The 27,876-nt window shown below is 28.2% G+C and overlaps 2 protein-coding genes across 2 annotated transcripts; both read left to right on the top strand.

Moving 5' to 3' along the window:
* The first annotated feature begins 11,658 nt into the window (after positions 1–11,658).
* LOC114189046 (aminotransferase ALD1, chloroplastic) lies at positions 11,659–17,709 on the top strand. The gene is made up of 10 exons (XM_028077743.1): positions 11,659–11,758; positions 11,837–11,874; positions 11,964–12,031; positions 13,214–13,330; positions 14,296–14,358; positions 16,060–16,164; positions 16,256–16,306; positions 16,443–16,763; positions 16,890–17,096; positions 17,236–17,709. The coding sequence occupies exons 1-10, from the start codon at positions 11,685–11,687 to the stop codon at positions 17,539–17,541; spliced, it is 1,350 nt and encodes a 449-aa protein (XP_027933544.1). The 5' UTR covers positions 11,659–11,684; the 3' UTR covers positions 17,542–17,709.
* A 1,906-nt stretch (positions 17,710–19,615) lies between these two features.
* Positions 19,616–21,096, top strand: LOC114188943. Its single transcript, XM_028077619.1, has 3 exons — positions 19,616–20,084; positions 20,618–20,693; positions 20,785–21,096. The coding sequence occupies exons 1-3, from the start codon at positions 19,785–19,787 to the stop codon at positions 20,904–20,906; spliced, it is 498 nt and encodes a 165-aa protein (XP_027933420.1). The 5' UTR covers positions 19,616–19,784; the 3' UTR covers positions 20,907–21,096.
* The last annotated feature ends 6,780 nt before the right edge of the window (positions 21,097–27,876 follow it).

The raw sequence follows: 27,876 nt of genomic DNA, 5'->3' as shown, positions 1-27,876 counted from the left end.
GGTTTTGTGTGGGTAAGGGCAGGTGTAGGACTTAAATACTACGACCTAGCGTTATTACCACGCTTGCTTTTGGGCTCTAACTAACTGCCGTTAATCTTTTTATTATGGGCCTAAATATTTTGCTTTCTTGATCATTAAGTTTATTTAAAAAAAATTGGGTCAGGTTTACTAGTGTGGACTATATTTAAATGTTTAATATTAACATTTCAAAAAGGTAAATTATGAAAACAAATTTCTAATCAATTTTTTTTTAAGATCATAGCCACTATTTAAAAAAATTATTTATCAATTATATCACGTGATGTTAGGATTATTGAATATGTCAATAAATCAATAAATTTGATATAATTACTAATTTTAAATTTGATATAATTACTAAAGGTGTATCGTTGTAGACTCGCACCAGCCAGAATTATTCTTACTCTGATTTTTTTTTTTTTTTTATAGTTTGTAAAGTGCGACTAGCCATGTTAGATTATATTTGAAGGAATACTATTATACATATTGCGTTTTGTTTTTAATTTGCATTACTTATTTATTGTTATAATTGATATTTCTTTCCTATTATTAAGCATTGCATTTTCTATTTTATAATACAAATAACATTATATTTTTCTTAATTTATACAAAATTGTAAACTTATTAATTTGGTGTATTTAGAATGACAAATAAAATTTCAACCCATTCTCATTTTGACAAGAATTTGTTGAGAATATTTACTTAATATATTTTTTTATTAGATAATGATATTTGACACCCTTCAATTATCTATTTTGATATTCTTTTAGTGGTATGGAGATCTAAGGATTATTAGAGTGATTAGTTAATACTGTGTCAAAAAGAGTAGTCAAAATATCATTATCCTTTTCTATTTAAATTAATTTTTAAGAACTATTTCAATTTAAAATTTAATTATAATTTTATATTGAGATTAAAATATTGTAAATATTTTATATTTGACAATTTGTTACATTTTGTCCTCTCTTTATATATATGAAGAGAGAAAAATTCGGAATCATTTGAAAGGAGAATACAAAGAAAGCGAAAAGATTTGAGGCATGAAAGTTTTAAACTTGATAAGGGAGGCGAGATGCAAAGGATGAAAGAGTCTAAGATAATCAAATGAGAACACATATTAAGAGGGTAGGACTGTCGATGATATTTACTTAATATTTTTAATTTAAATTAAATTTTAAGAAATATTTGAGAATTTTGAGATTAAGTATGTATGTATATATATGGATGGATGGATGAATCTATCTATCAATGTATGTATGTATGTATGAATGTATGTATGTATGTATGAATGTATGGATGAATGTTATGTATGCATGCATGTAAGTATGTATGTATGTATGCATGCATGTATGTATGTATGTAATGATGTATGGATTTATGTATGTATGTATTGATGTATGGATGCATGTACGTATATATAGATGGATGGATGTATGGATGTGTGTATCCATGCATGTATGTATATGTGTATGGATGGATGGATGTATGTATGTATAGATGTATGAACATGTATGTATGTATGGATGTATGTATGGATGCATGTGTGTATATATGGATGGATGGATGTATGGATGAATTGATAAATGAATGTATGTATGTATGAATGTATGTATTTATGCATGTATGTATGTAGGAATATATGTATGCATGTATACATGCGTTTATGTATGGATGAATATATGGATGTATGCATGCATGTAAGTATGTATGTATGTATGGTTGTATGAATGTATGTATGGATGAATGGATGTATAGATGAATGAATGTATGTATGCATGTATGCATGTATGTATGTATGTATGAATGTATGTTTGTATGAATGTATGTATGTATGAATATATGTGTGCATGTATGAATGTATATGCATGCATTCATGTATGTATATATGGATGTATGAATGTATGTATGCATGTATATATGTATGGATGTATGTACGTTGGAATGTATGGATACATGCATGTATGTATATATGAATATATGGATGTATGTATGTATGCATGCATGTATTATGCATACATGCATGTATGTATGGATGGATGGATGGATGAATGGATATATGTATGTATGTATGGATGATGGATGTATGTATGCATGCATGTATGTATGGATGTATGCATGTATGTATGTATGAATGTATGGATGCTTGCATGTATGTATGTATGTATGCTTGTATGCATGCATGTATGTATATATGGATGTATGTATGTATGCGTGTATGTAATGGATGTATGTATGTATGCATGTATGTATGGATGAATGCATGTATGTATGCATGGATGCATGTATGTGTGCATTGATGCATGTATGTGTGCATTGATGTATGCATGGATGTATGTATGTATGTATGCATGGATGTATGTATGTATGCATGCATGGATGCATGTGTGTATGCATTCATGCATGTATGGATGTATGTATGTTTTGACGAGAAATTGTTGTATCAACTAGGTATGGGTATGAATATAGGAATCCCCAACTTTTTCAATAGGTATAGGGATAGGGATTGAGATGTACATATATGTGTCGTCCCTATCCCTATATAAGGATGACAACGAGGCGGGGCGGGTAGGGGTGTCATAATCCATACCCCATCCTCATAATAAAATTTCATCTTCATACTCATTCCCAAATCTAGTGGAGTATACAACTTTTAACTCATCCTATCCCCACCGGGTAACAAGTATATTCTTATACCCATACTCATACCCATTTTTTTTACTGTTCCAACTATCAATTAAATAATTTTTATAAAAATTTTTAAAAATCACACCAAAGGAATCATGATATTCAAAATATTCAGTATTTAAATAACATACTATTTTTTCTTTTCATTATGTCAAATATTAAGAAAAATATTATAGTAGTATAAATCTCAAATTAAAGTATCAAATAACAACTAGAGAAAATTCAAATAATTGTATAAAAACTAAACAAGTACACATTACTAATTTTATAATAACCAAAATATTTATTAATTTTACAAATGATTAGTGTTTTCATTTGCATTCGATCCACCTACACATAGAAAAAAAATGAATAATTACATATGATATAATAATTAAAATTGAAAATTTTAATTACTATAATATAATGTACATTCTTCATCATATTCATGTTCATCATGAAAACCTCTTTTTCTTTTAATTTTTTAACACCTACAAACACCAAATGTAGAATATTAAATGAAAATTCATAAAAAAATACTAATAATAAATATTAATAAATTTGACTAACTTACCTAGATGGTTTTAGTTTCATATCCAACTTCTTATACACATCAAAGCCTCCATAGTAATATGATGAAGTCGATTTAATAGTTACAACTTTTATTGGAATAGCTAAAACATCCTTTGCAATTGTTTCAAGAGTTAGAAACTTTAACTTATTTGTTTTCCACCATGATATGATATCAAATTCTTGTGTAACAAACAAATTATCTTCTTCCAAGTAATAATCCAACTCTGTTTTCGTAGATATAGTTCTAAATATATATCCCAAGATATTTTTCATCTTATCATAACCTTAATTAATTTATGTTGAAATGATGTATGTCAATTAAATATTTTTAATGTCTCACATAGGAATATTTATACTCTTTTTAAATATTTTTATTTATTGTATATTTTTATTTCACGTGAGAATCTTTAACACTATGAAGTTATTAAGTATTCAATATCATAAATATTTCAAACAATATAAAAAGTTTATTTTCTTTACTCTATTATTATTAATTTTTGTTTAATTTTAAATAACTCCTTTGTTGCACTAAAACAATTTTTATTATCTTTCAACCGGTAATTATGTTAATATTTTAAAAGTATTTTTAGAACTCTAAAATATTTTTCATCTTATGTGTGTGCGCGATTCCATTCAATAATTTCTTAGTGACTATTTTTTTTTTACAATAACAACTATTTTAGTAATCAATAATTTTTAATTTTATAAATTAGTATCTAAAAATGTCATTATAGTAACTAATTATTTTTATTTTTAATATATTTGTAATTGAAAGAATAAAATGTTTTTTTTTCTTATAACAGAGATAAGATAACCAAACAACCTTTTTTTTGTCTGTAGTCATCCTTAAATATATGATGTTATGAACTTACACTATATGTATCTAAAGATTGTTTTAAAGTAAAAATTACAAGTATTTTTAATTAAAATTAATGTCATTTATTACAAACTTCAAAATTATTTCTCTAAATATTTAAGTTGCACATAATTAAAAAAATAACCAGTTAAATTAGAAAAATTATACACCAAGTAATTAATACAGTAATTTCTTGAGATTGCCTTTTATGTATAGAAAGTTTCTTTTGGAAAATGACTTAAATTTTATATTAATTTTACAAAGATTTTTGTTATTGGTTTTTATCTTGTTGCTTGTTTTATATAGACACAAATGACATGATGCAATACTTTGATTTGAATAAAGAAGAAGAAAGAAAATAGTTGTCTAAGTAAATTCTTTATGGAAGATGACATCAACATATCGTATAAAAATATTGAACCTTTTACTATTTGTGAATTATTTTATTTATTTTTGTCTTGCTTCTGTTAACTAAACATAGTTTCTTCTCTATACTAATTTTCTGACTTTCGAACATGCATATATTTTGTAAAAAATGTTTAAATAAATTATTCTATCGTTTTAGCGTCCAATTGACCGAGTCTTTATAATACATTGTTTTCTATTCCAGTTCATCGTAATTGCTATATTCTCAAAAAGAATGACTTGCCTTTATTTATTTAGTTTGATGATAAACTTTTAGGAATTGGTAACGTGGACACTGTGATGTTGATTTATTTTAGGTTAATCAAATACTATGTTAATCTTATTGAACGGTGGTTGATAAATTTTAACAGGTGGTTAATTACTACGAGAAAATAACAAGCTATAATAAAGTAAAAGGTATAAATACATATTTAGTATCCAAACTTTTTTGGAAAGTTCAATTTGGTACCCAAACTTTTGGTTTGTTCAATTTAGTACCCCAATTTTCTAAAGAGATTCAATTTGGTCCTCTCCGTTAAGTTGGAGTTAACACCGTGTCCGTACAGGACACGTGTCAAGCCATGAAATTTTGTTTTTTATTATTTGTTTTTTCAAAAAAAATAATTTTTTTCAAAAAAAAATTATTTTTTGTCTAAAAATTTTAAAAACTGCCGCGTGTCCGTTTATCATTGTGCCACGTGGCAGCTTACAATCATGACACGTGGCAGTGTAATAGTTGTTTTCAATTTAGTACCCAATTTAAATTTTTGGTTCAATTTAGTACCCCAAATTTTTAAAATCATCCAATTTCGTCATCTTCCATTTGAGACCAAATTAGTAAATAAGCTTAATTAGAACCAATATATACATGTTACAATAACTTTTTCTAATATATACATCAAATCATTTTACCTAAATACTTAAATTATTTTATTTTTTACATTTTAACCTTTGTAATTTTTTATACATGAAATTTTTTACACTTGTAAAAAATAAAATAATTTGAATATTTAGGTGTAGTGATTTGATGTATAAATTCAAAACAATTATTTTAACATGTTTATATAAGTTATAATTAAGCTTATTTACTAATTTGGTCTCAAATAGGAAAGGACGAAATTGGATCATTTTAAAAAATTTGGGTACTAAATTGAACCAAAAATTTAAATTAGGGTACGAAATTGAAAACAACTATTACACTGCCACATGTCATGATTGTAAGCTGTCATGTGGCACGATGATAAACTGACACGTGACAGTTTTTAAATTTTTTGAAAAAAAATTAAATTTTTTGAAAAAAAATTAAAAAGAAAATAAAAATTTCATGGCTTGACACGTGTCCTGTACGGACACGGTGTTAACTCCAACTTAACGGAGATGACCAAATTGAATCTCTTTAGAAAATTGGGGTACCAAATTGAACATTCCTAAAATTCGGGTACCAAATTGAACTTTTCGAAAAAGTTTGGGTACCAAATGTGTATTTATACCTAAAGTAAAACTTCACACTCTCACTAATTATAATTTCCTGAAATTTAAAAATACATATATTGCTAAGGAATTGCTTGTTAAATTTGTTTTTGTATAGGTCAAACTTGCTAAAGTGCTGTATTTCATGATTTATTACCGGTAAATTAGTAGAGATGCTAATAAACATTTGAGGAATATGAAAATAGTGGGAAATTTTGATTGTAGTTGGGCATTTTTTTTCAAATGTAACTTTTACATATATATATATATATATATATATATATATATATATATATATATATATATATATATATATATATTCATGGTGATATAATTAATAGACATGCATGTTCATATAATTTTCTATTTTTGTTTGTGAACAAAAAAACAAAAATATTTCCGTAGTTGACTATAATTTTAAATTTTTAGAAAATTATAATTCCTTGTCATGTTTTGCTTAAAAGTCAAATATTTCATGAAGAAAAATATAAATTAATGGTACAACAAATATAAATAGTACTAGATCAATTTAACTTTAAGGTATTTCTTTAAAATTAGAATCTGTCACAATTTATTTTCTCATAGTTTTTTTTTTTTTATCACAACTTTGACTTCATCTATTTAGAGATCAATGATCCTAACAAGCTTATTATATCCCTTTAGGTGATTTTATGGAGAATCAAATAGGTTGGAATAATTTTTTATATACAATATAAAAAAACTCATATTTAAAAAAAAAATAAAGTATACAAACTTGCCCTAATAAGTCAAGAATCTCTTTTGTTTTCCTTTTATGTTTAGGACAAGATGTTAGATTGACTATTGCAATGCAATTATTTCTTTCTACGTAGGAATTAAAAACTGTGTCGTTTTTTGTGAATTATTGCAGAATCTGAAAATGCATGCATATGTTTGTTCAAAATATTAGTTTGGCTCTATCTGGGTATGCTTTTTCCATTGTAATCGATCAACTCAGTTCACATTCTACCAAAACGAATAAACAAATATATAACAACGTTAATAATTTCATAGTGCTTCTGCACAATTAGTTTTTTCAGTTGACCGAAACATATTTCGGCGAACATAAACTACATATTTGAGTAAGAAAATTATGGATTCTTTCTCTGGTTTGATCCAAGAATACATCCAGTTAGGTTTATAGAGGGGTTTTTATTGAAAAGATACAATATTAATATAAAATCTGAGCTCAATCACATAAAACATTAATCCCATTTTTAACCAAAAATCTTAAAATAATAGATTTATATTTATTTAATTATGTCGACCAACAACCATGGTAGGAGATTTTAATTGAAGTTCATGAATATCGATTAACTCAATCATGGAATGAAGAATTTAATTGAAGTTAACAACTTTTCATCTTGTTCACACGTGGGTTTTTGAATTGAAATGTCATTAATTATAGTTAAAATTTTCCACGTAGCTTTGTATCACTCCATTTTATTTGGAAATATAAGTGTTTTTTCCATGTAGTTTCTAGTGCACTTATTTTCCATTCGTCATTAGAAAGTCAAAAGTGGGTTAATATTTTCCACTGGCTTGCGTGTAGGTATTTTCAAACACTTTTTAAATGCTTCTTTTTATTTGTATCTTCTTTTTTTTCTCTCCATTTTCGTAGTAATTATGACTAGTCTTTTTCAAGCCAAACTTGTAGTATAAATAGTGTATATATGATGACTATTCGTTTTGAAACAAGGGCATAGGTAAACACATATGACTTTTCAAATTAAAATATTAGTAGTCTTTGACAATTGTTTGATTTAGCTTATGTTATCCATAGTGTCCACCTTCTATTGTAGTTAATTATATATATGATGAATTCTTATTGTCATGCTAAAAACATGGATAATTGCTGCATATAACTTTTTGTTTTATCATATTAGGTGTAAAAATCTTTCCTGTTGACGCCTGTTGTGGACTTCGAAGCCTAATTAAGATTCCAAATTAAACAAATTAATTATTTCTCATTTTTTTTACCATATGCAATTCATTAGTCCAATTGACACTAATTATTTGGACTTTGGATATCATCTTTTAATACATAATTTTGAAAGTTGAAAGTCTTGCATATAAGAATAAAATTTATTTATAATATATAAATAAATACAAATTTTATATTACGACTTAGTTTATATTAATTTTATAAGATTGAGTTAAAATTAAAATTTATTTTTCAATTCTCTAATCTCATTAAACTGGTTATGTGAAGAAATAGGTCTTTAAACAAATCGAAAACGTGTATAATATATATATATATATATATATATATATATATATATATATATATATATATATATATATATATATATATATATAAAACTCTAAATTTATTTATCTACAAAATAATTTAAGATATATCATTTATTATGTTAGATGAATTATTTGATATGTTATTGATGATCTGTCTACTCAGGTTAATTATCGATGGTAGATATTGATATTTTTTCTGATTTTTTTGTTACACGTGAATTTTGTATATAAATTTTTGTTCGTTATTGTATATATGAGTGAAACCGTGTGTTATCTTCTTGTCTATTCAGTGTTTCTTTATTAATTGATCAAACCCAATAATTGATAAGAAAAAAAAAAGGGAGAAGATATTATATCACCTATCTTATCATATAATTCATTGATCAAATTTTTATTGCAGTTATTTTAGATTTTTATGACAATGGATTTATATTTAAATTATATGATACTTTTTTTTAATATTTTTTAGCTTATTTCAATAAATTACTCATATTAACATTTTCAAAATAATCAATTGATGAAACTTATATTTTATCACTTCGTTGCTTGAAATAATAGTAAATTTTAATGTCCACACACTATTCATGATTTTGATTTTTAGACTGCTAAGATATTATTATAATTTTTAAATTTTTTTGATTTAATGTTACATTTTTTTTTCTTATTTTGAATTATTCAATTGTTTACTATTTTAATAAAATATATTTTTACCGGGAAATGATAATTATTTTTAAATTACAATAATTGTTTTTTTTTACCAAATGTAACTTGAATCTTAATTTACAAAAAAAAAATAGATTATATAAAAATTTAAAAAATAAAAACAGACAATTATAATAAAAATGTAATTATATAATATTAAGATTTTATTTAACAGTCAATCATATCCTTATTTTTCGTTATAAATTTCAATTAATTTTATCAAACATTTTTAATTTAATTTCTTTTATCTTCGAATTAATTTTTAATTTTTAATTTTTCAGCTTTCTACCTTTTTAGTTAACTTTAATAAAAGTAACCTTATTTGGATGTTTATAAGATTTCAAGTAAAGCTTGCAACATGTTTTCTACTCATCACTATCACTTGTCCTAAGTGTTTTGGCTAGTGAGCACTTGTGATAACTTTAAACTCAATAATTGATGTTTTTCACACTTTATAAAAACTCCGAAATTTAACTATTTTTTTAACTATGTGTACAAAGTCAAATATGTTATTATATGTAAATTGTGAAAAAGCTAGAAACATGTTTCTTACATCTTCATTTGTTTGGATTTTCTTTCAACTTAGTTTTTTGTGATCAAGTTATAACAATAAATGCTTTCAAGATAGATTATAAAACATTTGTTTAGCCAAAGTAATGATATATCTTCAACGGCGAAAAATCTAAGTATAACAAATTTTAAATTACAAACAATCATGAAATAAATATATTATGGAAACAATATTTTGTACAATAGGAAATTAACAATGACTAAATGTCATATTAAGATCTTTTATATTAAAATTTTAGTCAATAATGATCATGATTAACAAAAAAAATTGAATTTTAACTAAAAAAATGTTGCAACAATGCTGAAAATTACGCTATAGAAAAATAAAAAGTAATTTCTTTTGTTGCCCATAAATAAGAACATAAATAAAAGTACTACATGAATTTAATGCGGTGGTTTGAGGTATCTATTTCCATGAATATTAAAAAAGAATTATTATTTTTCAACATGTAATTTTTCTAGTAAAAATTATCATATAATTTTTTTAGCAAAAATAAAAATTTTAAATTTTCTACAATTTTTATTGACGAAATTGAAACGCACAACTACCCAAACTCTTTATGCACTTAAGAGACTTACTAAATTGTGTTAAAAATTGTTAAATCAACTCTTTATCCATATATTCTTCTTATTGCTCCCTTATTTATATTACTTTTTGTAAGATTTTGGAGAATATCCACCTAAGATTAATAAACATTCGAAACACAAATTAAGTTGAAGAAGCAAAATAAAATTATATCATCTACATATTCTTTATACCTTTTAAGTGATTACATAGTTTTAAGTTTTTTTTTAGGTGAGTGAAACCATTATAATTCTTCATAGGATGAAGTACGATGACCTTAAATTGTTCTCTTTTTGAAATTTGTTCTTATTTGTTTATTGTGAAGTGTTAATTTTTGAGAGGGTGGAGTTTAAAATAGTATAACGTTGATTTTGTATTCGATATAACCACAATTAATTTATTCACTCATATAATATAATTTATTTTATTAGTGAACCTATTTGGAACTGTACCGCATCTAAGCGACCAAACAAAAATACTCACATTTCTCATTCTTTGCCGCTATAGGTATACCGGCACAGACTGGGGGACTCATGTATCGCACCTAGGCGGCCTAACATGACTATAACAGCAAAATCCGCGTACATAACCCCAGGGATGCGAATAGTTACCAGATAAATCAAGCGGACAAAAGTAGACGGCCTTAGCCGTCTACTATAGAAGACGAAACGAGAACCTAACGACCCTTACAGACTTAAACATTACTAGCAAAACTTCTAAGGCCCACAATGATTGAGCTAAGGGTCCTGGACTAGACCCAAGCCCACCTGCAACCCAAACAAGAACCCAGTCCATGACATGGTCAGACATAATTAATAAGTTATAAATACGCGTGGACCCCAACAATTAAAGATACACATTTATTAATCTCTTAATCACGAGATTTGACTTTTTGAGAATTCTTTGCTGACTTGAGCGTCAAAGTCTTCTCCGCAGGTAACCCCTCTTGGTTTCAAACCCCGGTCCAAGCTGAGACACCAGATAACATATGCAAGTCGGAAGGAAGCCTACTAGGGAGATTGCGGATTGAGGTAAAGTGATATTTGTGTCTGACATCTTTTATTTGTTCTCCGTAGGAACAGAAAAAATTTCTATAAAAAATAACTGAACATTACTCTTGAGTTTTGGTGAATCATTATAAGATATTTATGTGTTGTTTGTATTTCTTGTTCCCTAGATAGCCTTCAAAAGTGAGTAATTCCAATTATTTAAGTCTCAAAATGTTAAAATTATCTTTTTTGTAATATTTTTTTATTAAAAATTACACGAAATTAATATTTGTATAGTTGATTAAATAAACTTTAGTTTCAAGGGCTCTATAATTAACTTCATCAATGTTTATAAATAATGAATTGACCCTAAACAGACGAAACCATAAAAATATAGCGCAACTATGTTTTAATTTAACGAATATAAAATTAGGTATGTGGAAAATGAAATTGAGAAAGGGAAAAATCAGTTTCTCACATGTGTCTACAAACATTTTTTAATTAGTTGGTATATTATGCATATAAATATGTGGCCATTGTGGAAATGAGTGGCACAAGTGTTACTATTAATCTAAGCAAAACTAGTCTGAGAAGAGTTTCAATGGCAATTAGAGCAATGTACAACTCTTCAATTTGCAGCGCTGATGTTTTTCAGCCTAAGATGGTAGTTCCAAGGTAAAAATAATAATCTCAATCATCTTCACTTATTTCCTCTACTCTTCTCTTCTTCACTAATATAGTATTAATCCATAGCTTCTCTTGCACATTCAACACTCAAAACGTGAGAATCGGTATGTTCACAGCTCTTGTTGTTCTTTGGTTCAACTTTTCGTTTTAGTTTTTGGATTTATCATCTTCATGACTGTGATCATGCGTGCAGGACACTGCACTAAGGTACCCAGGAATGTAAACATGGAGAAACTGCAACATGGTTATTTATTTCCTGAGGTCCTTTCTTTTCCACAATTTTTCTCTTCTCATGATTGTCATCACTTTAATTAATTAATTAATCTGGCTTATCACATCCATTTACTGCTTCCAAATTTCATTTCTTTTTAGGTTTAATTAGTCGGATGGTAGTCACTTTCGTTCAGATATGTCAGTTTGGTATCCGCTTTTAAAAATGTATAAATATAGTCTCAACTTTTGAAAAAAGTGTCTTAATCAAGTCCATTTCAGACAAAAATTACTAAAGTCATTAACTTAATTCATGACTTTTATCACTAAATTTTAATATAAATATCAATACTTAATTTTGTAAGTCATTTTAAATATGAATATCGTTAATGATGTTAATAATTTTTTGCTGAAAAGGACATAATTGAGGCATATTTTCAAAAACTGAGACTCAATTGACACTTTTTTAAAAGCGGATACCAAACTGACACATCTAAATAAAAGTAGGTACCATCCGACTAATTAAACTTTCTTTTTAACCTCCAATTCAACATATTGTGATGTTGATTTCTATTTTAGCCATTTTCCTAGGAGAGAAAAAATATCTGACAACTATTTTTTTTTCTTTTTTTGCAATAACCTTCAAAGTTTAATCTTGTTTTGCTATAATGACATTATTTGGAATATGTTTGGATTGGTGGAATATAATGGTATTATAGAATTTTATTGGTTGGAATATGGTAATAGACCACATCGAAGATAACATTTCCATCTTTTTTATTGACATCGATGTTTGTTCCACGTTAAGACGAATGTGAAATGAGAATTTTATTTTGTCATAAAAGATACTAATAATTGAGCGAAAATTTATTTTCTAATGTCTCATTTTTTTATTAATCCAAACATAACTTCACTTTCCTTGACCATCCGGTGTATATAAATTCCTATGATTTTAGTATTACAATTTTTCAGCATTTGTTTCATATTGATGTGACAAAATGCTACCTACCAAGATCAATTTTGTATTGGAAAAACCTTTTTTATATCTTATTTTGGATGTATGGACTGAAGATACAATAAACCTAAAACAAAATATTATAAAAAGCTGTTATATATATATATATATATATATATATATATATAATTTTAGATTACTATAATCCAAGATTTTTCAGTCTCTTCTGGGTATTCACTTTTTCGTATGAGATGTCTTAGATTTTATGATATAATCAGATTGAAAGACAAAAGATGATGCACTTGAAGAGGCATCCACATGCAGATGTGATAGACCTTGGAGTTGGTGATACGACACAACCCTTACCAACAACTGTAACAGCTAGCATGGTTGATGTAAGTTAATTATAAACCTTATTTTTTCTGAATTAGCAGAAGATGATGCATGTATAAACTCTATGAAATGAGAGTGTGTTATACATAGAGCTCTTAAAATGGACGTATCGGTCTGGTCCGATTCGATCCACTACGAGTTAGTCATTTGATGGGTCAATTCAATCTGATTCATTTATAAGTAAGTTAAAAATTTTTGAATCCGACCTGATCCACTACGGGTTGGTGGGTTAAACAGGTTGACTTACTAGTCCACTTATTTAAAATAAAATATCATTTTTTTCTTAAATTATAAATTATAATATGAATTAAAATTTAAATAAACTTCAGTACAATCTAAGTACAATCCAAAATGATGTTAAACTCCAATACAAACCAAAATAAAATAAAAAAATTGCTATTTAAGATCAAAACATTCTTGTCACTTATCCAACTATAATATTAGAATCTTGAATGGATAAATCCACAACATTTTCATTTCTTGAAGCATATTCTTTATCCTCATCTATTTGGAGTTGAAGTTAGATTTCCATTTGCCAACCCATTAATGTGTTTGGTTAAAAAAACAATCTAACATCGCAAAGCCCAACATAATGTGTGTGACCATACGGGTTGGTGGGCCAACCTGACTCACCACATGTTCAACCTGGGTGATTCGAGTTTTTGGGAGACAGATCAAAAGTTGACCCATACTGACATTTGTAAAAAAATTTCAACTCAACCCGACCCAAACCTGTGATAGGCTAGGTTGACCCACAAATTCTAATCCACTTTGACGACTCTAGTTATACATGAAGTAACATGAATTATTGTCCCTTGCCCCTTGAATTTATACAGTATAATACAAAATGCGTCTACCAGTATTTGTCAGAAAAATTTAACGATTCTTGTGCATTTTCTATGAATTTGTTTTAACTCTCTTGAATTGAGATAGCAAGTTTATAACCAGAAGCATTGGTGTTTTGCAGTTTGTGCATGGCCTTTCAACAGCATCAGGCTATAAAGGATATGGACCAGAGCAAGGTGAAAAGGTATATAGGATCTTGTTTGAGAAATTCATATTTTTTTTTTCATTCCGATGCATTTTATCATGAAATTCTCATATGAAACAGAAAATGCTTTCTTTTTATTCATTCACCAATATTGAGGTGTTCTGAATAAATATTCATGTATCTCTCCAATAACGAATCCACCCATATATTAATTAAATAATTTATTAGAAAAAATTACAGAAAAAATTATATTAAATAATAATTAATTGAAATTTCATGATAGTTATAATGTTTATTATTTTTCTTTTATAAGATTAGAGCTGTCAAAACGGATAAACCGACTCAATCCACCATGGATTGATAATTTAATGAGTCAACCCAATCCGGTTAACTTTTTAATGAGCAAACAAAAATTCGAACTCGGCCCGACACACCACGAGTTGGTGGGTTAAACGGGTTGGCTGACGGATTCACTTAATTAAAAAAATATTATTTATTTATTTATTTTTATTCAAAACTAAATTATAATTCTAATTAAAATCTAAATAAACTTTAATATAATTCAAATACAAACCAAAATAAAAAAATTCAAATTATTTATGTGTTGATTAACATAACCCAAATGTAAAATCCAACTTAATAAAAAATACTAGTGTGACGTGACTCTTTTATTTGCGGGTTGGTGAGCCAACCCGGCTCACAACAGGTTCAACCCGGGTGAGCCGAGTTCTAGATAAGTCGGGTCAAGAATCAACGCGTATTGAAATTTGTAAAAAAATTTCAACCCAATCTCAATCCGTGATGAGCCAAGTTGACTCGCGAGTTTCAATCCATTTTGACACCTCTGTTCAAAAGATTGATGGAGGAAGAATATATTAAGAAGTTGAGTAATCTTGGGTGAACATTCAATCGATTCAATTGTTGGACGTTAAAAGTGAGAATGAAAAATTATGTTATTCGATTATCTAATAAACTAAAGAATTTCCCTCAAAATTATAAACACACGTGATCAAAAAATTAAATATTTAAAAAATTTAAAATGATAAAATATTTAAAAAATAATTTTTTTTAAAATTATAGAATATGTACTTTGAAAATTATTTAATGTGGTAATACTGAGATTTACATTTCTTAATATGTAATCCATTAAAGTCGCACTAAAAAAATTATAATTGAAGTTGCGATAAAAATACCGTAGGATACGAGTAAATTTGGTAGATATCGATTAAGTCGAACAACTAAAAGAGAGCAGAGAATTATGTAGATAAAGAAAAGTTTTCTAAATAAAAATAGAAAAAGGACCATAAAACGAGAAGAGAATAATAAAAATAAATTTTTAGTTTCATAATAAAATAAGATCTTTTATAATTTAAAAGGTTGCAATTACCATATTTAAAGTCGCACGATCTTCTGACGATTCTGACGAGAGTTAATGTAAAGTATTGATAAATATACCATTTTTTTTTCTTTGAAAGAATCAGTATCTAATACTAAAACGTCAAATGTAAACTGAGAGTGAAATTATAGAAGTCAAAATATCATTTTCTTTACCTTTGTTCGTATCCCTGTCCGATCCAATTCTCTATAAATATTGTAACAGATTTAGACAACAAATGTATGGTGAAGTTATTTGTGATCCTATATGGAAGTGTTTTTGTATTTGAAGTACTTATTATTAACTCTGCAATCTATCTTTATCTAATCTTATGTTTTGTGATGAATCATTATATATCATTGCAGGCCCTGAGGAAGGCAATTTCTGATTCATTTTACAAAGATCTGGGGATTAAGCCTTCTGAGGTTTTTGTTTCAGATGGTGCACAGTGTGATATTACTCGTCTTCAGGTCATGTCTCGTCCTCATCGTAAATTAGATTCCTTTGCTAATGCTCACATTAGTATGAAGTGCTGAATTTGATTTCTCTCAATGTATCTAGTTACTTATGGGTCCCAATCTGAAGATAGCTGTGCAGGATCCATCCTTTCCGGTATAGTCATTCATCTTCTTCACTTTGAATAAGTTCTCGGGAATAAACTTTTAGAACAGTAAAAAAACCTCAGTGTTTGGTTACATTCTATCTTGTCTTATAATGTGGAACTTGTTTAAATGTTTTCTTAAGACAGGCCTACATAGATTCGAGTGTCATAATTGGTCAAGCTGGGAAGTTTGTAGATAAAGCTGGGAAGTATAAAAACATAGAATACATGACATGTGGACCTCAAACTAATTTCTTTCCTGATCTGCCAAGCATTTCAAGGACAGAACTTATTTTCTTCAATTCTCCAAACAATCCCACTGGTCATGCAGCAACAAGGAAGCAATTACAGCAACTTGTGGATTTTGCCAGAGTCAATGGATCGATCATCATCTTTGACTCTGCATATGCAGCATACATTACTGATGATAGTCCTAAATCAATCTATGAAATTCCTGGAGCCAGAGAGGTATGTGTGCCACTAGTCCCTTTCTGTTTCATGTTGTTTTCACTACCATCTTGTACACCCTTTTTGTTATTCTGTACTATTTTCTGTAATGGAAGCTTAACCTATTTTGCTCCTTGTTATGTTCAGGTTGCAATTGAAGTGTCATCGTTCTCGAAATTTGCTGGCTTCACAGGTGTTCGCCTTGGTTGGACAGTGGTCCCTGAGGAACTCTTGTACTCAAATGGCTTCCCTGTTATGCATGATTTCAACCGTATAATGTGCACATGTTTCAATGGAGCATCCAGCATAGCTCAAGCTGGTGGACTAGCATGCCTTTCCCCAGAAGGTTTAAGGGTAAATTCTACTTCCTAAGAACATGTATAGCAGCTAGTCAAAATTATTGCTACTATTGTTTAGTTCAAATTGTGGCTTCTTTGCTACTATGATCTGTATGGAACTGTTTTGGCATTGGTGTGATTGTGGAAAATTTCAGGCCATACAGTCCCTTGTCGACTACTACATGGAGAATGCAAGGATGCTGGTTGATGCTTTGACTTCTCTTGGTCTGACAGTTTATGGTGGTAAAAATGCACCCTATGTTTGGGTTCATTTCCCTGGCTCAAAATCTTGGAACGTTTTTGCTGAAATTCTTGAGAAGACTCACATAATTACTGTCCCGGGTAGTGGTTTTGGACCAGGTGGTGAAGGGTATATAAGAATTAGTGCTTTCGGTTTGAGACATTCCATCATTGAAGCCTCACAGAGACTCAAATATCTTATCTATCAGGAGCAAAACTAACACTATCTTCTGTCAGTTTTATGAATAATATATGCATAAAATAAAGCAAAGTGTCAAATCTGAGTATTTCACCACTTCTACTTGTAAGAGCATTCCTCTAAGAACTAAACCTGTAACATAGACATCTTTGTAGTGCAATAAATAACAGGAACTTGTTCTTCGCTTCAATGATATTCTTCCTATCGAAACTCAACAGGACCAACGTTTAACAAATGAGAAAGGTCGCTAATGTTGTTTAAGGATTATGTTCTCTCTTTCTTTTCCTATATTAGTAGTTACTGAAAAATGACTTTTCTCACGAAATTTGTCCTTTCAAAGTGTGAGGCATTGATCAGTTAATCTTTAAAGATAAAAAATTGTAGAGAGATTTCCTAAATTGCATTCTTTAGACAATTTCATTTTTCATTAGCTTCGGTTATTAATTCATATTTGTTGTATTTTTTCTTAAAGAAAAATTGTACTTTAAGTTCGATCTTGACTCTCGTCTTCTACTTTTTTATGTAACATAACGTAAGTCATTAATTTTTTTAAAAATAAAATAATTGTATATTAATCAATTATCCACGTTAAGTCACACCAGGATTTACTGTGAATCAACAAATTGGAGTGATAATAGAAATCTTAATTGATCGAGTTTTTCGCTTTCCTGCTTTTCTGTGCTTTTTTCAACCTTTCACTTTTTATCGTGGAGAATTTTGTTTTTTAACATGCCATTAATTACTGCTTTAGTTCTTGATTTCTTGTATTATTTTTTTTCACATCAAGAACAACTCTCTTTAAAAATAATTGGTCCGATTGAACTTCAAGGAGAGCATTATGCAATGAACCTAAATAGTAAAACTATTTCGCTGATTTTAAAAATTCTTATTTAATTTTGTTAATAATACTGTAAATCATAAATCTAGTACTTGGCCCCATAGATTACCCTTCATCCAATAATTTTTCTTTTATGCAAAAAGTTTTCCCTTACATTTATTGTATTGATTTTTTAACAAAGTAGATTTTTCATGGGAAAGCTTTAATATTTCATTGAAGTTTGTAAGGTGCTGCACTTAATTAATTTTAGCTTGGAACTTTGGACGGTAATGGAAGAGTTGGAGTGATGAGTTTCTGCTAAGGTTGGTAGAAGTATCAGAGTGATGGTGGTCCTTGGTTTGATGTCATACTCTGCTACTTTCTGCAGCATTGAACAGAAGAAGGAATTTAAGACTGAACCCACTTAAATAATGTCACATGCCATCCCTCAGACAAAGCAGTGTGCGTATGCAGAACTCATGCAATCATCATTAAGGAAGCTTCGATCAGTCATGTCTGTTTCATTTAATCATCTTCTAATTCTACCTCCTACGTGTTGCTTCATAAATCATATTAATCTCCCATTTTTTCTTCATTTTTCTTTTTTCATTTTCTTGTTGCATAATCATACATAGTTTATACAGCATTATTAGTAGTTTGATTCTTGTATTGATTAGTTGATTTGCTGAACATGTAAGAGCAATACTCAGCAACTTGTAACATTTCTCTGCATCGATCTCTCCCCACTGATTTTAGCCATTTTTGTGCATCGACTAAATACCTTTGATGCATCGCTGTCCAACTACATTTTCAGCTTTTCCACTATATACCTAACGCCCATGCTTAAATAGTGGCTATAACCTTTTTGCAGAAGACAAGAGAAAACGACCATATCCACTATACCCTTGTAACAAAGGGTGCCCTACTTCTTCAGCTTACATAATTTTCTGTGGAGGATGAAGACGAAGTGCTCCTTTGTATTTTTCTTACTCTCATCACTCATAGCTGGCTAAGGTCAACAATAAGAAGTGGTGGATAAAAGAAGAGTTCTTTAGTTTTAATATCCACACAACACCCCAAAGCTACAAATAATACAAGAAATTCATGTTCTATCTAATGTGATTTTCTGCGACATGTCCTTGTAATCCATTATAGCAAAAAGGGTTAGTAGAGTGTCGATTTCTCAGCATTAAAAGCTGAAAAGGACGTGAATTTGGAGTCTTTAAAGGTCATATATATGCAGACATAATACATAAAATGACAAAAGGGTTCCACTCTTCCAGTGAAGTCATTGTTATTTGTTAGCTACATCATAATGACAGCACGTCTCTCTCGTATTCTATAGTCACTTTCTAGTTCCTTCCACTTTGAAAACCATCGTAAGTGTCAACTACATCTCTCTAAACATATACACCGTCCTCTTTGGTCTCAGAATATCTGATATTGTGATGAGCCTGAAGAACAGTAAGAGGAGAATGAGGAATGGTTTGATGTGTCCCTCTGAGGCATCAACAGCAGTTTGGTCTGTGGTCGTGCCTCGGAGTAGGAGTAAGAGACATGAAAGAAGTGTTTCTCTGGATGATACAAGGTTGATCAAATGTTCCAGCTACTCCAAACTTGTTCACTCTGCCACTGCCACCTTCAAAGACTCTCACTCTCTCTCTTCACCAAACATCCAGGAGAGAAGCCAAGATCAACACAATGGATCAACCCAACTTCACAAAACCACATCGGATCATGTCTTCCAGGTTACTCAGATATATTATCATCACTTCACACTTTCTCACTCCATGTCAAATGCAATGCAAATTACAAACGTTTCCTTCATTTCTTTTTTCTCAGTTGTTAACCTTTCTTTCTCTTACATTTTTGTAGAATCTTTTGCACTGTCCTTTGCTTTATCTCTTCTGTTTTTATCACGAAAATGATAAGTCCCTTCCGGAAAAATTTGAAAAAAAATGAAAGGAACTATGCTACAGTAGTTGATAACTTCCGATTCAAATTCTTAAAACAGTAAGTACTGCTAGCATATTAATATAATGAGTCCAAAATAATAGACAGAAGAAAAGGAAATGGAATTCCATTTTTTTGTTGCACATGTCAGAGTATTTCCTTTTGAGTATGGTCAACTAAGCCTCAACAGTTGCACATTCTGTATCACTGCTAAACTCTGCAAAGCAACGTGGAGCACTGATTATTTCCCTTTTCTTCATCAAATAATTTTTTTGCTCTCTTATCTTTGCATTTTGAAGGAGTTATGTATGTGTTTGTTTATGGTCAGGTGGTGGTGATGAGGGTCGCTATTCACTGTGAAGGATGCGCTGGTAAAGTGAAAAAGCATCTTTCGAAGATGGAAGGTACATCATTACACATATATATTTTGATAATCTGAAATGATAGTAAGAAAAATAACGTTGTGTTTTGAACATATATACAATGCAATGTCAGGAGTTACATCATTCAGTGTAGACGTAGAGTCGAAGAGGGTGACAGTGATGGGATACGTTTCTCCGGTGAGAGTTCTTCAGAGCATTTCCACGGTCAAGAGGGCTGAGTTCTGGAATTGTTGAAAACCACTTCATTAAATTTCTCTTTGCTTTCATCGCTGCAACTTTTCATGTTTGTGCTTAGATTCATGTTGGTCTCACGTTAAAAATATTAACTGTTCCTGTTTTTTGGACTGGGCCTAGCTTCTTCATCGTGGCCCAACAATTTACGAAGAAATATATTTTCTTTGAACGCTACGGTTTTATCTTTTCAGTCACCACCAGCTTCTTTCTTTGGATTTATTGTTGACATAAATAACTAATTTTTTACATCGTATCTCGAAAAATTAAAAAAGAAAATTATTAAATATTTAATCTAATAAAAAGTTTATTTTTGTCAAACCTGTGGCGTCAGCAATAACAGACAGACCATAAGATTCCTGATATTGTTTCTTTCCCTTTGTATTGTGGAATCTAAGAATTTAAATTGCCTCTGCATATTATTTTTGTTATGAAATTACGAATGAATTTACAGGGAAAATAAACAAATGAATATGTGTACATAATATGCATGAGTTAAAGGAGACCTTGCAGAAGAAATCAACAACATATATCCAAAAGTCTACATCAATATTCAATTTTTTTTTCTAAATTAAGAATCAAAACCTGATTAGCTTCGGCACCTTGTTCATTTGTAAGCAGGCAGCATCGCATTTTATTAAACTATTTGTATTAATTCCTCTTATGATTGACAGAGGTTTTACTTTTGTTTTTCTTAAGAAAATGATCGTTTTGATAGTTTTGTATTGGTAGAGTTTTCGTTGCTATTAAAGGAGGTTTCGAAGTTCATAATTGTCTCCAAACTTGAATTCATTTTGTGTTTTGCGTTAGAGATTAGAGAGAGATGCAAACAATTTAGAAATTAAAGGACGCTGCGGATTTGAAGCTTCTCCACCTCCAAATTCAGCAAATTCTTATTGTTGAGGCCATTGGAGAAGCTCAACGTCATGGTAAGTTTCAATTTTATTCCTGCTTCTCAGTTTCTTCTTTATTACATGCTTTTAGGGTTTTCTTTTAAGTATTTATCATTCCAGTTTCAGCCGCTAAATAGCTTTAGTTGTTCGGTAAATCAAACGTAGAAAGTGAATTAATAAGTATCGTTAGGAATTCAATTGTGAGTCTAAGTTCTACATTGGTTAAAAATGAAAAAGTAGAACGCTATATAAAAATAAATACCAATAAACTCATTGTCTTAAGGTGTTGGATTGAAAGTGATGTCAATATCTTATATGATTAGTCTCATGTTTCATTGATGTTTGTTCTCTCTAATGAAACTCCTCCTTTAAAATCTAACCAGAAGTTCAAAGTTATAAAAAAAATAAAAATGAAGACACATAAATATTAAATCTTATGTGCATTTAAATAGGTGAAATTGGATGAATAAAACATCTGAACTCAATTTGGTGTTTAGGAATCTATTGTTTGTCTCTTTGCTCCCTTTTTAATTTGTGAAACATGATGGGTTTGTGTGCAATTAAAATGAAGATTTAAAGTATGTGCTTACGAAAATTTTATGTAAAGTGGATCTTTAAAAAAAGCGTAGTGATTGATTGATAAATAGAATAGTGGAGTGAATTAGTCATTGACCAAGTGAAAATAAAGAGGTGCATGCGCAACAAACCTATAGCCACGTGGCAGTTAACCAGTGGTTCAAAAGATACAAAAACTAAGGTTTTATTCTGTGTATTCAAATCCAATGAATTTAGACGTGCTTTCCATAACCAAACCAGTAAAAATGAATGTAGACATATCCATATTCTTTTAAAGTTTTAAATGTATGAAATACTTTTATTTTAATTATTTAATCAACTGTTTTTCAAACGAATACTCAATAATTTAATTTCTTTATTAAATCAATTTTATTATTCATATTTTCGTTAATTTAAAACTCATATCATACAATTTAGAGTATTCAAAAAAGTAATATAAAACTTATTTTTTTTTTATTTAAAGAAAAGTTTAAAATGGATTTCTTAAGTATATGTAGTGATTAGCAAATATTCTATGAATCATGAGTCAAATCGCGTAAAATCATGTAAAATATTTAAATTAAGTTAAAAATTATTGTTCTGGTTGGTAAAGAGGAAAATAAAAAAAAAACAGCAAATAATGAGAAAAAAAAGTGAGAATGACAACTGTTTAATGAAGAGAAATAAATACAAAATGAGTAAAAATCAAGATTATTTAATTAAAAAATAAATAAGAATAAATAATATCTCAATTTCGTCTATTCAAAAAATTAAAGAAAAATGCAGTCCATCCTGAATAAAAATTTTACCAAGTTAAATTTATAATAACATAAATTATATACAAATAAGTTAAGTATGTTATATCAATTGAAAAATAATACTATGAATTCTATTTTTTAACTCACATCCTTTCGTCTTCTTATGTGATTTATTATAAATCATTTATTAATATAACACTATATTTTTTTAATAACTCATAATAAAAGATAAAAATATAAAATATAAAATCATAATATCATTTTCCGTATTAATAAGGGCCAACGAAATATTTATCCCCGGTTTTTATAAGAAACCGCCTTCGAACTTTAATAACAAATGTATGCAAGATTTAAAAGGCAATGTCAAATTGGGGCGTGAATAAAACGACAATTAAACTATTTTACAAAAATTCAAATTAATATAAAGTTCTAACAAAAATAAAGTAATAAAATTTTAATTTTTCTTTTACCAAAAATAATAATTTGTCAAAATTTGTAAAACTAAACTTTATCAAAAATATCATTTTTGAATAAATAAATACACTGTACAAAAGTTGTTACACCTGTATCACGCGCAGTGCAAGAAAATTTATAAATATAATCAGCATTTAAAGATTATAATTATATAACAAGGTATTAGTGTGTTAAAAAGACTGTATTGATGCTAACAGTGATCAAAGTTAAATTTAAATTTCAGTGATTGTCATAATTAGTTTTAGGTTTAAATACTTTTCTTCTTTTATAAATTTCCAAATTCCTCTTCAATAAACTTCTATAGTTTCTTGTTAGTTTTCAAAGAACTCTATTCTTTTTATTTCTATTTATTTTTGTCAATCTTTTCTCTTAAGTATTGAAACTTAAAAGAGGATAAAAATTCACAGAAATTAGTTTTTTTTAATGGAATTATTCAACTTCTTTAGATTTCATACCAAAGAGTAAATATTTGAAAAAACTAAACCCTAACAAAAAAAAAACTTTATTTGAATTATATTATTTTATTTTATTTTTAAATTATATATATATATATATATTAAAATTATATATGTTTTTTATGAATAACGAAAAAAAAATTTATGATGATGACGTGTAAAATAATCTTTAAAGTGAAATCACGAGTTTTAATGTTAATGATATTTTTTTTTTCGTTTTTTCTTGTTGAAGTTGCATTGAAGTGGTAGTGGGTTGTTGAGAGTTGAGAACCAATGAAGAATATACCATCCATATTTGATACATTTTCTTACCGAACTTTATGTTTTCCTTTCGATAAAAAAATAAAATAAAAACATGGTTCAAATTATAACATAAATACAATGCAAAATAAATACGAAAATTTAATTATTTCTACGTATTTATTTATATTTTTTTTATAATAGGTATAGTTTTTATATGTTTTGTGAAATGTAATTTTTATCATGAAAATGTTGTGGTCTCAATACTTTGTATTCTTTTATTTTATTTTATTTTTAAAAAATTTTCATGTGAACAAATAAATGAGAAAATTTAAAGACAAATTGATTATTATGGAAAGTTATAATAAAATAACAATAAAATAAAATCTAGTCTAATTTAATAGATATTGGTTTATCAAAGGATATTAGGTTCTCTATGACCATAAGGTTCTTTCACGGTGTAAGTCATCAAGAACAAAAAATATGAGAGGCCAAAAGGAAAGACAAAGAGATAAATTAGGAAAAAAAGATTAAAGAACAAAATTGACAAAACGGATTCTCATTGGATCTCTCATGGATCAATGTTAATATCATATTATGATTCATACATGTTAATGTGTGAGGTCATGAATCTTAAGATCCTAAATAGATATTCTCAATAAGTTATGATCCTTTGAAAACTACAAATTATTTACAATTAGAACATCATTCCCCTCTTCCTGCAAATCTCCTCTCACAAATCCCTACAAATCATTAGAAATAAACACCAAACATTTACTTTTCAGTCCTCACCATCCATTAATGACTAGAAACTAGAAGTGAAAGCATAGGTGACAATGTTTGTTTTGACAAAATAAATCAACATAATTCTTCAAATTTGAGAGAGATAAATTAAGAACTATTGAGAGTCCTAGATAAATTAAAATAAAGCAAAACATATGTGAATGAGTGTAAGAGTTTGAAGCACAACAGACAACATATGTGTTTCAAATCTCGCACTAAGAGAATGAATGTAATCTTATATATAATTATTTCCTGGCACAGAGGTCAACCCCGCACTAAGACGCACGAATGTGATATAATTTTGAATTAACTCCTGGTACAAATGTCAACCACACGCTAAAATAAATATATGTAATCTGATATATAATTAACTTCTGACACGAAGCTCAACCTCGCACTAAGGCGAAAAATTTACTCCAATATATTGTGCAACTCTTGTCACAAAGACCAACCTCACACTAAAACAACGAATTTGATATATCTAAACTCAAATGTTATCAAAACATCTTTTATTCGTATAAAGATCAAGAATTACTATCATGATTACACCAGACACATGTTATAATTTCTACCATAGAGATCTCTTAAAGTTGAAAAAGACAATTTGTTTAATCATACCGGTGTATGCATTTTATATTTAGTAGAATTAAGTAAGTGTTTTAACTTTAACGCTTAGGTTGGATCTACATTTGGTGTGTGAAGACAAAGTTTGGTTGAGAATAAAGTTAAATGATGCAACTATGAATGGTAATCAACAAAAGTGTGATAGGTATCATAACCAACCAATGGAGTAGGTCAATAATTAATCTCTGTTATCAAATCTAGGGTTGGCCTATGTGTTATTTTTTTTTTTGTTACATTCGGAGGGTAATATATAAATTAGTTACACAAATAAATTTCAACTAATAGAAAAAGAAACGGTAAATACATATTAGATTGCTACTTGTTTTTGTTTAAAATTTGCCTAAATTTTTACTTGTATATTGCCAAAAAAGTGACTAAGTTGCATATAAAATGTGTATGCAAAATATAATTTCAAGTTTTAATATGAATTTGGTAACATTTCTCTCCTCGACTCCATAAAAAAAATCCAACGTTGTGACGGAAAAAATTTAATGAAATTATAACTTTTAATAAATTGTCGTAAATTTTCTTTAAATTGCAATACATTATGATATGACTTGCTTCCTTCTTTTTTCTGAACGTTTTTGTTTTCCTTTTAAATATTTTACAGTATTTATTATACCATTTATTTTATTTTTCCATCTTTAATTCAATTTTATTGAGGTTATAAATTTAAAAAGCAGTTTTATTAAAATTATTTAACAATAAAAAATTTACAAAGTTAATTTGTATTGAAAGTGGTGTGATATTCTCTTATATGAACATGTTAATATTATTGGTATTGAATTTTTCCTTAGTAACAATATTAATAATGTCATTTTTTTATTAATAAAAATAAATATATTAAAGAAGGATAATTTGAATATAAAATAATATATATCAAAAAGAAAAATAAAAGATAATAATATAACTCTCTACATATGATGCTGCGAAAATCATTGTTATGATAACAATCCTGTTGAAGATTAAACTTGACATTATAGTTGTATTAATTTTATAATGTCATGACAACAATATAACTCTCCTTCTCTATTAATATTGTCATGACAATTAACTTAATCGAAAATGTTTAATAGATGGTAGGATAGAGGTACATGGCAGGACAACTTGAAGGATCATTCTTAAGTATTTACAGATCTTAAGATTTAATTAAATAAAATCAAGATTTTCTTGCAAGCATGGGATGCAGGTTTTTAAGATACGTAAAGTAGGCAAATTGCACAAGTTTATATTGGAATGTTGGATTAGTTAATTAAGTAAACCAAATCAAAAGAAAGTCAAATAAAAAAAAAATCCTTTGTAGAGAAAGACCTAGTTATTGAATGAAACTTTCTATTATATTTTTTAATATCATTTATTATTGAATGAAATTTCCTAAAATTTTAAAAGCCATGAGTATATGATTCATTAATATGAAAATCTACACATCCAACAACAAAACAATATATTTAAAAGAATATATTATTAACACTTTTTCTTCTTATTTTAGTCTCTAACTAGACCTACATAGATGAACATGTGGAATCATGTGCATCATTCAATGTGTTAAATTAGCATTGCAACAAGTAGGGTACAAAGCTATCATCATAGACTATCTCGATTAACAACAAGTATACTCAAAGATTTGATTTTTAATTATAGGATTAACTTCACATAACATTCTGATTAAGAGATCAAATGATAATTTATCTAATAAAAAATGAGTAATCGTTTCCCACTCCTATTTTTATTTCTCTCCTTTTTATTCATCGAATATCTCATCATTTTGTATTTTAGTTCATTTGCATGGATGAAAGTAAATGCAAATTATAAACAATGGAAGAAAGTCATTATCCATAAATAATCAACATGGAGTAATGTACAGAACAAGTGATCTGGTCTCAGTTTTATTATTTCAAGATAACAGATTAAAAAAACAAATCACGCGAATATTATAAGATTAGTTTGCTAAGTAATCAAATAATAAAATAAATCTGCATGTTGGAAATGAAAATCAATGAGACCCTTCCCCAGTTAAGTTTTTTTGTGCTTGGGAAACATCAAACATACGATAGCGTGAATAATAATAATTCAGTCGAACCATTTTTTTAACAAGATCAGTTTCAGCTTTATAATTTAAGTTTTTATTTCTTAAAAAAAATGAAACACAGCCTTTGAGATTGAGATTCTGGTAGCCACTTTTAATGACTAT

Source organism: Vigna unguiculata, chromosome 6, assembly GCF_004118075.2.
Source record: "Vigna unguiculata cultivar IT97K-499-35 chromosome 6, ASM411807v1, whole genome shotgun sequence".
NCBI classification, from domain to species: domain Eukaryota; kingdom Viridiplantae; phylum Streptophyta; class Magnoliopsida; order Fabales; family Fabaceae; genus Vigna; species Vigna unguiculata.
This window is presented reverse-complemented; position numbering and strand designations above follow the sequence as displayed.

Bases quoted from the DNA above. Each gene is read 5' to 3' on its own strand.
- LOC114189046 (XM_028077743.1), top strand. From the start codon at position 11,685: ATGGCAATTAGAGCAATGTACAACTCTTCAATTTGCAGCGCTGATGTT. The intron at 11,875-11,963 runs GTATGTTCACAG...TCATGCGTGCAG, and splicing joins CACTCAAAACGTGAGAATCG to GACACTGCACTAAGGTACCC. The intron at 14,359-16,059 runs GTATATAGGATC...ATATCATTGCAG, and splicing joins GACCAGAGCAAGGTGAAAAG to GCCCTGAGGAAGGCAATTTC.
- LOC114188943 (XM_028077619.1), top strand. From the start codon at position 19,785: ATGAGCCTGAAGAACAGTAAGAGGAGAATGAGGAATGGTTTGATGTGT. The intron at 20,085-20,617 runs GTTACTCAGATA...GTTTATGGTCAG, and splicing joins CATCGGATCATGTCTTCCAG to GTGGTGGTGATGAGGGTCGC. The intron at 20,694-20,784 runs GTACATCATTAC...ATGCAATGTCAG, and splicing joins GCATCTTTCGAAGATGGAAG to GAGTTACATCATTCAGTGTA.